The 13143-nt window shown below is 37.4% G+C and overlaps 1 protein-coding gene across 2 annotated transcripts in view; it reads right to left on the bottom strand.

Annotated features, from left to right (window-relative positions):
* Positions 1 to 5256: 5256 nt before the first annotated feature.
* Positions 5257 to 13143, bottom strand: part of SP4 (Sp4 transcription factor) — an 88334-nt gene continuing 80447 nt past the window's right edge. For both annotated transcript variants that reach the window (XM_017871550.1, XM_017871551.1), the window contains exon 6: positions 5257 to 8746. In XM_017871550.1, coding sequence (XP_017727039.1) covers positions 8499 to 8746 — 248 coding nt within the window. In that variant the 3' untranslated portion in view covers positions 5257 to 8498. The remainder of the gene's footprint in view (positions 8747 to 13143) is intronic.

Raw genomic sequence — 13143 nt, 5'->3', positions numbered from 1 at the left:
CGAAAATTTAGGCCAAGCACGGTGGCTCACACCTGTAATCCTAGCACTTGGGGAGGCCAAGGTGGGCAGATCATGAGGTCAGGAGTTCTAAACCAGCCTGGCCAAAATGGTAAAACCCTGTCTCTACTAAAAATACAAAAATTATCTGGGTACCTGTAGTCTCAGCTACTTGGGAGGCTAAGACAGAAGAATCGCTTGAACTGCAACCCCAGGAGGCAGAGGTTGCAGTGAGTCAAGATCGTGCCACTGCACTCCAGTCTGGAAAACAGAGCAAGACTCCATCTCAAAAAAAAAAAAAAAAAAATAGAAAAGAAAAGAAAAAGAAATGTAAATAAAGTTATAAATGATAATCAGAATAGGGTTTAATTTTCTAATAATTTCATGTCTGTCCACATAATTAAGGACAGTGAAAATAAGCAACTACAATGCCAAACCATAGTAACATAAATGTAATTCTGACTTATAAATTCTAAACATATATGATGTGCCACCTAACATGTACACACATATATTTCATGTATACATATACTTGACAAAGAATAAGCTAACGTAAAGAGCTGCAAAAACATAAAATAGTTACATTAAAGTGGTAACCGTTTACAGTATTACTGAATTGGGTTGGAATCTTTTTTTCAGCTAGCTTATTGTTTGCCATTAGATTATTTTCCTCAACAGTGATTTTCTTTTCTCTTTCTTTCTTTTTTTTTTTTTTTTTTGAGACAGAGTCTCGCTGTCTCCCAGGCTGGCGCGATCTTGGCTCACTGCAAGCTCTGCCTCCTGGGTTCATGCCATTCTCCTGCCTCAGCCTCCTGAGTAAGTGGGACTACAGGTGCCCGCCAGCACGCCTGGAAAATTTTATGTATTTTTAGTACAGAAGGGGTTTCACTGTGTTAGCCAGGATGGTCTCGATCTTCTGACCTTGTGATCCACCCGCCTTGGCCTCCCACAGTGCTGGGATTACAAGCGTGAGCCACTGTGCCCGGCGCTCAACAGTAATTTTCAAATTTGTTCAGGTGACCAAATACTTGGAAGCCATAATACCCTTTACATAGCACCATGAATTACTGATGTGTTTAATTCCAGCATAACATTATACAAGCAAGGAACAATTTTACCAGCAGAAAATATAACTTTATTATGGTTCCACATCTAAACATCTAAAAAATACTACTACTATACATAAAATATTTATGAAACCACACTTCATAGCAGGATAATAAATAACAAAATTTGAACCAAGCCAACCATCTAGAAAGACATGATTCAAAGACAAACTGGCGTTTATGACAACTGCTCGTTTAATTTCCTCCTCTTCCCTGTAATTTGCTTTTGTCTGATCTTAACACTCACATCTGATTTCTTAGTCCCTGACCCTGACTTGAAACCTGTTATCTTAACTTGCTTCAGATTACCTGAGCCTGGGCTCCTCCCCATAGATATGGTCTGAATGGACTCCAGTATCTCTGCAACTGCTGACCTGCCCATTCCTAGGCATAGGGCAAATGGATCTCAAGGAACTCCAGAAATCCAGCTGAGGTTGGGATGCAAGAAGGCAGAGTTAGCATAGAAAAGAAAAACGGCGTCCCTTGTGCCTGAATCTGGCACACAATAAGTGCTCAATAAGTGTATTAATTGGAAAAAGCATCTCCAACAAAGATGAGCTGAGGAGAGCACTCAGTTAAGAACAGGATCTGAAGCAAAGGTAGGAGTTAAACGAGCAAGAAGGCTGTAACTGGACAAATGGACAACTGAAGCTACAGCCAACAGAGATGCTTCAGCCTTGCAGGGCATTATAAGTTTAGACATTTATTCTATAGCCTATCTTATTTCACAAAGAATCTAAAAAGCAAAGTAGAGCATCTTATTATCCTTTTCTGAACCAAGTCTGAGAGGAAGTTGTCTAAGAAACTTTTGAACACCAAATTGCATGTTTTCTTTTTGTGGCTGTAATTTGGTAGGTAGCTGAAAAGAGGGGTACTTTTGTCCTGTATGCCTGGGTTTATTTAACAAATATATTTCTAAATATAGAGAATGCTTTTAGATATAGAAAATAATCCACACATATACCCACAAAAGTTAGTGAACAACGTATGAGCAGCTGTTTGTTTTTCAGTAATTGGTTTGCTTCTTGTTCACTGGTTTGCTTGTCTGCTATCACTTTGAGGTAGGCAAACAATAATTGTAATTAATATTTAAAAATTAGGAAATAGGCCAGGCGCGGTGACTCATGCTCGTAATTCCAGCACGTTGTGAGGCAGAGGCGGGTGGATCGCTTGATCCCAGGAGTTCAAGAACCACTGGGCATGGTGGTGTGTGCCTGGGTGACAGAATGAGACCTTGTCTCAAGGAAAAAAAAAAAAAAAAAGGAAGATTTAAACCTTTAATTTTCTTAGAATTGGAAAAGACTGTCATAAAATTTTGAGGTAGAGTATGGCAAAGTAGCTCACAGTTTGAGAAAAATACGTTTGAATTTGGAAATTCCCACTGAAATTTCATTTTAAAATGGGATTTGAGAATTAACTTTTGATGTATTGTTGCCCATTTTCAAGACATTTCAGCATTGGTCCAGCTGGGAACTATTCCATGCCCCCTGCTATGGTCTGAACAGTTGTGCCTCTCAAAAATTCATGTTGAAACCCAATTACCAATAATATTGCCAGTGATATTAGGAGGTGGAACCTTTGAGAAATGATTAGATCATGATAGTAGAGCTCTCATGAATGGGATTAGTGTCATTACAAAAGAGGCCCCAGAAAATTGTCTTGTCCCTTTCACCATGTGAAGACACAGCTAGAGGTCACCATCTATGAACCAGTGAATGAACACTGAATCTGCCAGCATCTTGACCTTGGGCTTCCTGGCTTCGGAAGTGAGAAATAAATTTCTGTTGTTTATATGCTACCTAGTCTAGTGTATCTTGTTATAGCAGCCCGAATGGACTAAGACACCCTCTGCCTTTTGGGTTAACTTATTAAACTTAATGTATTAAACACAACTATGTGTTACTCAATAGTTTTCTTATTTGATCTTAACAGACCTATGTATTATTCATAATGCTTAACATTAATAAGCATTGCTCTTTTATTCTATGAAGTAGAAAAAGAGAGGTGCTGAAAGGTTCAATAACTTCCCACGGTTGTGTGCCTACTAAGTGGCTGAACCAGGAATCCAGCCTGAAATCGTCAAGACTCTCCGTTGATGTCTCTTGGCACAGTGCTTAGCTATTAACCAGGGAGATCAACCCTCTGCACTACAAATAGGCCTTTATGCTCTTCCTTCCCTCCCTCCCTTCCTTCCACTATTTCTACTTGAGATTACTCTCAGGTATCCAAAAATAAATTATTTCATTGCCACCTGTGACTAAGAGTAACAGAGACCAAAGTTTATGCTAATCAGTCAATCTTAAAAGAATGGAAAATAGATGCCTTAAAAGTCCTGCTACCGAATTACAAGTTGCTTGTGTGTATATTAAGCAGGCATTACTGTTCGGGCAGTAAATATAGCAATATATTATTCAGATTCACAAAGGAATAAAGTATTTCAAATTTGCTGCGACACTTGAAGTCTCTGCACCCCTATCATTAAGCATCTGAACTTTTAATTAAAAAATAAACAAATGATACTGTATATTTTTTCTATCTTCAAGTTGTCATTACCAATGGCATTGTAAACCACACCCCATTAGTGTTGCTTTTAGCACTGCTTCAACTTTCCTAACTTACTACACCAACAGCTGTCAATTTTCAAGATGATTTATCCCTTTTTCTTTATGATTGTCTTGCTCATGTGGCTGAAATTCCTAGAAGTATAAGAACCAAACTATATTAAAAATTGAAAAACACAATGAAGTTTTCTAATTGCATTACCCTTTTTTTTTGAGATAGAGTCTTGCTCTGTCGCCCAGGCTGGAGTGCAGTGGCGTTATCTCAGCTCACTGCAAACTCCACCTTCTGGGTTCAAGCAATTCTGCCTTAGCCTCCTAAGCAGCTGGGACTACAGGTGTGCACCACCACGCCTGGCTAATTTTTGTATTTTTAGTAGAGACGAGGTTTCACCATGTTGGCCAGGGTGGTCTTGAACTACTGACCTCGTGATCCACCCACCTCGGCCTCCCAAAGTGCTGGGATTACAGGCTTGAGCCACCACGCCTGGCCATGCATTATCCCTTTATACAATATCATCCTGATGCTTTCTAATGCGAATTTTTCAGGTAATTGAAATGTATCTTTACTTTGGATAGAACACATCCTTTGACAATTCCTGTCTTATTTGACAGAGTAACAAATTCTTTGATTCAGTCACTAACAAATTATTTTACAAAGTTGTAACATAACTATGCCTTTAGGATCTTGCTGTACAAGGTTCTCTATTCTAACACCTTATAGCCCCTGCTTACTACCTAAAATCTAGAGTCTTTGGAGTCTTCTGTCAGTGGGCCACAGTACTTTTCTTGTGGCCTAACATCCTACCCCTGCCACCCTGGCCACCAAACCCTCGCTTTGCTATGTCTGTATCTGCTGTTGAGTTTGGAAATGTGTTAGCTGAAGTTGTTACAATAACGTATTTATCACATTACTACAGGTCTTCATGAGATTTTTAGGGCTCTCCCAGGAGGAAAAGACAGTTTCTGCTTGTCGTCTTTGTGGCATCTATGTGGCCTATATTGCTTCTCGGTGATTCTGTGAGCTTAAATAATATTTTAATTATGTTTTTCGTTTTCAGGTCTTCCTACAATTTCCTAGCATTGATTGCTTAAAATATTTAAGTAAAAAGTGTCTCTAAATCAAATTTTAATTTCCATAAATGTCTAGAGCAATGGCTACAAATTAACATGCAATCTGAATTGGTGTTCTTTGGCGGTATGTTCAGAGAAATGGTGACCAGATCTCAATATGAGGAATTATGAAGGGTTGCCAATGTGTTCTCCAGTGAGAAGCATTTAACTCTCCAGTGTTCATGATAAGAAGGTTGATAGTTCAAATAATTTATTGCTGCTTTATAGTATACATAATTAAATGAAACATGTTAAACTCAAGGGAATTTTTAATAGGTTACTTGCAATTGTTATTGCAGGCAACAACTTGTACATGATTTTATTTCCAAATCCACAAAAAACAAATTTTATACAAATCAGCACTGTAAAAATGTCAATTACAGCCTCAGAGGCTTTGCTGGCAGAATAATTGTCTAAATTCTAGAATATGGGAAACAGGTTTTTTTCTGGATTCTTTTTTTTTCATTTTCTTTTTTTTTTACAAAAAAAATTTACAAGTGAAATGTTACTACAAAACTTTTATAAGGAATTTTGCAAAACATTTACATTTTACCATCAACTATTTCTGTTTTAAAATCATTATGTAGATTTAATACCCTATGCTGCACATCAATTTATGTGGGATGACAACTTAGTGACATGCATAAAAAAACACCACAAGGCATTAAAATGGAGACTTAAATACAAATATTGTTGCAATAAAACAGTTATAAAATTGAAAAATAGGACCTAAACATCATGCTTATCTAAGTTTGACAAATTAACTTTTCTCCTAGATTACACATTTTATTACTGCTCTCATGAGAGTGTGATAAATAATGACTTAACATCAAGTTCTAATGTAATCAGCAACACATACACAAACCTAACCAAAGAAAGTATACTGTAAGAAAAAACTATTCTAACACTGGAGTTTTACCATGATAAATACATAGCTTTGCACTGATAATTACAATAAAGAAAAGTTTTATAACGGTGGTAAAGGGAATGAACAGTGAAATGCCATTAAACAAGACTCTACTGCACATCTGTGCCCTATTACTTATAACAGCTATATCCCACTGAGTCAAATAAAGGACATTGAAATTTACGATTCTTCTAAAGACAGAAAAGTAGACTCAGAATGGTATGCAGAACAGACTGTCAAAATATTTCAATTTCAGTGGTGAAATGTGCACCTGCTAACACAAATTAACATATTTTATATGCTATAAAGCTATCCAGATTCATTTGATAAATTTATAATAGGCCTCATTGTTGATTAAAAAATAACTTCCATTTCTAATGGACATACATAGGTTTGCATTAGAACTGGTTCATGGAATAATGATGCAGAGTGTTCATACTTGGTATTAACAACAACAAAAAGTGTCACTCTGAGGAAACATGATTAAAACATTAAGAAAGTTTCTTTGCGTAAAAAAATTTATAGCACTGATTGTGTAGCATAATGATAGATAAAATATATATTTGATGTTTCAGCTCCTATATAATAAAATTAAAATTAACACTACCAAATGCTCCTCTGTACCAAACAAAACAACAAACCAATTCTGATGTTTTAAAGCCAGATACATCAGTTGTTAAGAGTACATTAAATAAAATATACAAAACAATTTACAAAATCCAACTAAAATTTAAAGACTCTGTTACAAGTCTACAAAAGCTTTAAGAAACTTGAAATTTATAACCACAGTGTAAAAATTTTTTTTTCCTTTAATCTCAAAGCTTTTTTATACAAACTGAAAGCACAAAAGACCTTCAGTTTTATATAACGCTACAAAGGGCTGGCCTAAAGTGTACATAGTGTAAACAGTGATCATTACAGTATTTCTCCTTCATCAAAAATACAAGAAACATCACAATTTTGGAAGAGAATTCGCATGAGTAGTACTTTTCCTGAAATTATAGAGAATGCACAAGAAAACACGTAGCTATATTCAAACAGTCCCCAAAGTAATTATGTTAATAAATTGAGCAGGTAGGTAAAAACTTTAGTTTTCAAATGGTCAATTTCACTGATTATGATTCTGTGTAAATACTTTTTTAAAACACAAAATATCCTTATTAATATTTAAGTTACTGGTATAATCCAGATTTTTTCATATGAAACTTTTGGCCATCTTTCCTAACAACACCATTTCCTAGCCGGGCACGGTGGCTCATGCCTGTAATCCCAGCACTTTGGGAGGCCGAGGTGGACGGATCACCTGAGGTCAGGAGTTTGAAACCAGCCTGGCCAACATGGCGAAACCCTGTCTCTACTAAAAATACAAACATTAGCCAGTGGTGGTGGCGGACGCCTGTAATCCCAGCTACTTAGGAGGTTAAGACAGGAGAACCGCTTGAACCCGGGAGGCAGTGGTTGCAGTGAGCTGAGATCGTGCCACTGCACTCCAGCCTGGGCAAGAGAGCGAGACTCCATCTCAAAAAAAAAGACCCTTTCCTGTAAGACCCTTGCATAAACAATATATTTTTTTCTTTATTCACTTACTTCACTGAAAATTATTCTGCCTTTTCAAAAATAAAAGTTTTGCTTCATAATATATCTATTATATATTAGGCTAATATTTAGGGAAAATTCAGTTATTGATGAAACATAAAAACATTACTGTGTTATAATTTCTAATTACTTTCTAACACAGCACTAGAAATAAAATGGGACTGGCCAATTTTTAGTAGAGGAAAACAAGAATTACAATGTAGTTAAAAGATAATTTTCTGCTGGCCTTGGAAAAAAGTATAATTCTTTCTTTGGCTACCAAGTCAAAGCATAAAGAATTCTGCACATTGTCAACATAACTCATATTTACAAAATACGAAACTACAGAACAATTTACACTCTATGCAAATATTTCCAATATAAACATATTAAATGAAATTTTGTGGTTCAACCTACGGTTAGGAATATAATCAATCCTAACTTCAGAACATTGCATGTTAAGATGCCTCATTTTATTTTTCTGAAGCTATGATGAGTTTTGTTTTAACATTTTTTCCCCAGCATTTTCCTAAGGTGTCAACCTAAAATTTAACCTAAGATTTAACTCTAAGTTCCTCTTGTGTCTCCAAATGGAGAAAGTAATTGGACTTCACTGATTGTCTGCATACACACTACTATAATGTAGTGGTAATAAAGATCTGAGATGCATCTCAGATTACTGTTTTGGAACTTACCTAATTCAGCTGTTGAAGAATTTCTAACATTTAGAAAAGACGGCCAAAACTATTTTCGGTTGATTTTCCAAAAATCAAGCTAAGGAAATACGGTATTATCCCTATCATCAGTTAACTATCTGTTTTCTGTGCTATAGAGAAAAAGAAAACACGTAAATTATTACTGACTGAATTTATAACAAAGTACTTTCAAAGAAAATAAGTCCAATTAAGGTCCAGCCTGCTAACTACTAAGGTCTTTTTAAACATGTTAACACATGATATTAAGAGATGGGAAGATTCTGTCTAAAGGTTATGTGATATATTTCAAAACAACTACAACTTATAGTATGGAGGAAATACTTTTCTGTTTCCAGTACATCAGTTTACTTTTTGTATTTTTTAAAATTCAACTCTTCATGTGTTGACCCCAAACCCTGGAATACTTAAAGAAGCCAAGAATGAAAACATAATTTCCTACTCTGTAATCCACTTGACCAGCCCATTTCCAGATTTCAAAGGTGTGTAAACAAGTGCAGCACTAGAGGTCTTTGTTATAAATAACTTTTCAGAATTCTTCCATGTTGGTTGAAACATTGGGAGTTGCTGGATTCGAATCTTGAGAAATGGCTGCAACTGTGACAATTCTTGGGGAGCCAAGCACCTCTGTAACAGATGAGTCCAGTTCTCCCGAGGTAACAATGGCAAGAGCTGTCCCACCACCTTTTTTATTCTGGTGCGTTTTGACATGTTTGGAGAGATGATCACTCCGCATAAACCTTTTAGAACATTCCGGGCATTCAAATCTCTTTTCACCTACATAGAAAAACAGTAAATGAAGTTATACACATTTTACTTAAGTGAAATTATAATTTTTAACAATCTTCCTTCTGGTCATATTATATATAAGTTTTGTACAGTTTCACTAGTTGCAAAATATTTTGTTTAAAAATGTTATGAAACAAGCAATGTAAAGAGAAAGACCATGTGATTGTGACAAAAAGACATGAAGTTTAAGTCCTGTTTCTGCTATGAACTGGAAATAAAAGCTGGAGCAAGTAAATAGCCACCGGACCCTCAGTTTCCCATCTACAAAGCAAGAGGGTTTTTAGCAGGCAATTTAAAATATCTCTATCAGATGTAACAAATATATATAATGTTCAAGGCTCATGTCCACTGTTCTTCAAAACTGCTAACCTGGGTTTTAGTTTTAATCGTAGTGGCATGAAATATCTTAGAACTATTTCAAATAAACTAAGTTAATAATTTAATAGTGTACTGAGTTCTTTACAAGGCAAAAATGGGAGGCAGGCACATGCTACATTTAAAATTTAATAGAGTTTTTAGGTTTCATAAGATAACACTTAGTTTCTGTTGTCCAAAGAAATTCTTAAATATGCTTTCTTCAAAATATAACATAGTTCTACTGGACCGACTTCTTCGTTTTGGAATAAAAGCTAGTTTAATGTTAACTAAAAAGAAAAAAGCCATTTTGTTTTTGTGTATAATAAATGAGGCATATCAAAATTTGGTTAACTGGTTTATCCTGATGTGCTCAATGAATAACTGTTAGCTGTAGATCTTCCCTCTAAAATTGTTACTTAAGGGACTGAAATGTTGTTTTCCCAGTCCGATAAAACTTGGACAATAAGTGATAGGGTTTGGCTCTGTGTCCCCACCCAAATCTCTCTTGAATTATACTCCCATAATTCCCACATGTTGTGGGAGGGACCCAGTGGGAGATAACTGAATCATGGGGGTGGGTCCCCACACTGTTCTCGCGGCAGTGAATAAGTCTCACAGGATCTGATAGTTTTATCAGGGATTTCCGCTTTTGTGTCTTTTTTGTCTCTTTGCCTGCCACCATCCACATGAGATGTGATTTGCTCCTCTTTGCTTTCTGCCATAATTGTGAGGCCTCCCCAGCCATGTGGAACTGTGTCTTTATCAGCAGCATGAAAACAGACTAATACAATAAAAAAATTCAATTTGGATAATTTCTTTTCTTGGCCCTGTTTCTGACTCACCAATAAAAAATCTATAGGCTCAAGATGGTCCACATCAGATATTCTTTTTCTTTACATTCTCTTTTTCTTTACGTGTGTGCTCTTACTTTTTCATACCCTTTGAAAAAACCATTAGTCTTCCTTATTATTGTTATAAATAAACAAATATTAAAACTTACAGGACCACTGCACTCAATACAATATTGTATTAAACATCCATGTGAAGTAACACAAAGAAGTTGCACCTCCGTGTCATACCACACACCAAAATACATGCTATAAAGATTAAAACCAAGTATTAAAAAAAAAAAAAGGGAAAACATTTCTATAACCTAGAGTTTGGCGATACTTTAAAAAGTACAACAGATTATTTAGAAACTATAAAGGAGAGCACAGACAAATTTGACTACACAAAAATACAATACTTTGTATGACTTAAGATCCCATAAAGTTAAAGGAGAGAAAAAAAAGATCAACAGAAGCATAAAAACAATGTGATAAAATTTAACACATTTTGATAAGCGCTCTTGGCAAACCAGGAATAAAAATTTATTTCTTTTACCTGCTAAAAGTCATTGGCACCCTATACCCCTACATATAATTAATGGAGAAACTTCTGAACTATTACTTTATACATCAGGAATAAGATAAGAATGCTATCATATATATCATTACTATTTTCAACTAATACGAAACATTCTTACCAAGCCTACATATAAGACAGTAAAATGAAATGAGGTACAATCATTGGAAGGAAAAAAAATTGAAATATATTATTATATATTGAAAAATGAAATATACAGTTATTTTTACATAAAAAATCTGAGAAAATAAACAATTGGAATAAATTTGTCAAATGGCAATATTCAAGATCAATCGATAATAAGCAACACCATCCATTAATTATATAAATCAACATGTAATGCAAATGTTGAGACTACAGTGAGCCACTGCACTCTAGCCTGGATGACAGATCCAGGCCTTGTCTCAAAAAAAAAAAAAAAAAAGTGTGTAGACAAGGCCCTGACCCCAGGTCAGACACAAACTCTATGTGAAGCCACACTTGGCAAGCCTGGTCTTGGTATCTTACTCCAGGGTCTAGCTAGGTTCCAACAGGAGGAACCTGGGATTTCTCCATACAAAGGTGGAGGCAGTGGCCTACTTTTAAAAAAAAAAAAATTGTATTTAGGCTGGGCACGGTGGCTCATACCTGTAATCCCAGCACTTTGGGAGGCCAAAGTGGGTGGATCACCTGAGGTCAGGAGTTTGAGACCAGCCTGGCCAACACAGTGAAATCCTGTCTCTACTAAAAATACAAAAAAAAGTAGCTGGGCGTGGTGGTGCACACCTGTAACCCCGGCTACTTGGGAGGCTGAGGCAGGAGAATCACTTGAACCTGGGGGGGAGGGTGGAGGTGGCAGTGAGCACTGCATGCTAGGAGATAAATTACCTGCTATAACTGCCCCAGGTGTGCCTGCCTACCAGACACCCCATCTTGCAAGACCACCATTAAAAGTCTCGCTTCCATTGTTCGTGTCTCCAAGTCCATTCTTTGGATTTGGACAGGTGAATGTGTATGTCTCACAAACCTGGGGGCCTGTCTGGGATCTCTGTACGTGCATGGAGTGGGACTCCAGCTGAGAGGGGAGAGGCGTCCCACCCGATTTAGGCGGCCCGCTCTGTCCGTGCGTCCTGGCTCCCCACAGAAGCCACAGACAGACTGTTATTCAGGAGGCAGCAGAGGTGACACAGGGAGAAAAGCAGGCACTGCAGTAACCAGGCAACCTTGTGTAGGAGCCAAGGGAGGAAAATTGTACTATAAGTGCTGTCTTGGTGGTTGGGCATTTTCAGAGGTTGAGTGAGTGTGACTGAGATGTACCCTAGATTTGAAGCAAGAGCAGAGTCCCAATCCATTGTTCTGTTCTCCCATGAGGAAAATGGACAAAGAATGGACAAAGAATGGTCGGAGAATGGATGAAGTGATTCTCGGGGTGTGCAAGAAACCTCCAGTAGGGGGTGCTGAGAACACAGGGAAAAGCTCAGACACAGCCTGACCAAAAATGGGAAACCGAAATTCTAGGCCTAGGGGACAAGGGAAAGAGGGAGCCAAAGAGACTCCCTCTGACATTTACCAGGATAGTCCTATGGCCTAAGTTTGGCTCAGATTAAAAACTGGGTGTGCCAAGCTTTAATTCTCTATGTGAATAATAAAACCCCAATCTCACAAGAAGAGATGGGTTATGCTCTCTGCTGGACCAAGGAATTAGCCCCCATATTCCCGCTTAAAGAAGAAAAAGAGCCTACTAAAAACCCCTCACCCAGTGAAAAGCCCTGGGACCTCCTGTCATGCATGCCCCTCCATACATCTCAAAAAACAGGGGACAGGAAAGTCAAGGGGAAGCAAGAGGGTTAGAGGAGGAAAGACCTGGAGACCATGGTGGAGTCGAACCAACTGTTCCTCTAAATCCTTATCCAAATTTAAGAAAAGAACTAGAACACTGTAAGAGGGATATTGAGAACTTCCCTATTCCTTCCACACAGCAGGCACCTAGCATGTTCCCTCTTAGGGGAGTTCCCATGGGACAGGGAGAGACTGGCTTTGTAAATGCTCCTCTTATAAGTATTGAAATTAGGAATTTCAAGAAAAAAAATGAAACCACTCCTAAAAGATCCCCTCAGTTTAGCAGACCATCTGGACCAATTCCTAGGATCCAGTTTTTATACCTGGGCTGAAATGATGTCCATCAAGAATATCCTGTTCATAGGAAAAGAAAGGGGAATGATTAGGAGAGTGGACATGACCATCTGGGAGAGGCAACACCCTTCCAGGCAAGGAGTCTCACCAGCCGAACAAAAATTTCCAAATGTTAATCCTGAATGGGACAATAATGATCCCAGGGACTGCGCCCAAATATAGGACCTTCGGGAACTGATAATTAAAGAGATCAAGGAGTCCACTCGTAGGACACATTCAAGATTCAACAAGCAAAAGAGGAAACTCCCTCTGTATTCCTACATAGGCTCAGATATCAGAGGAGAAAATGCTCCAGATTAGATCTAGAGGACCCAGTAGGGCAACGCCTTTTGAAGGTTAACTTTGTAACTAAGAGCTGGCCTGACATTACCAAAAAATTACAAAAGACTGATGGATGGAAAGAGAAACCAACTGAGGATTTACTGAGGCAAACTCAGAAGGTCTTGTAAGGA

Source organism: Rhinopithecus bieti, unplaced genomic scaffold, assembly GCF_001698545.2.
Source record: "Rhinopithecus bieti isolate Rb0 unplaced genomic scaffold, ASM169854v2 scaffold_5882, whole genome shotgun sequence".
Taxonomy (NCBI): Eukaryota; Metazoa; Chordata; class Mammalia; order Primates; family Cercopithecidae; genus Rhinopithecus; species Rhinopithecus bieti.
This window is presented reverse-complemented; position numbering and strand designations above follow the sequence as displayed.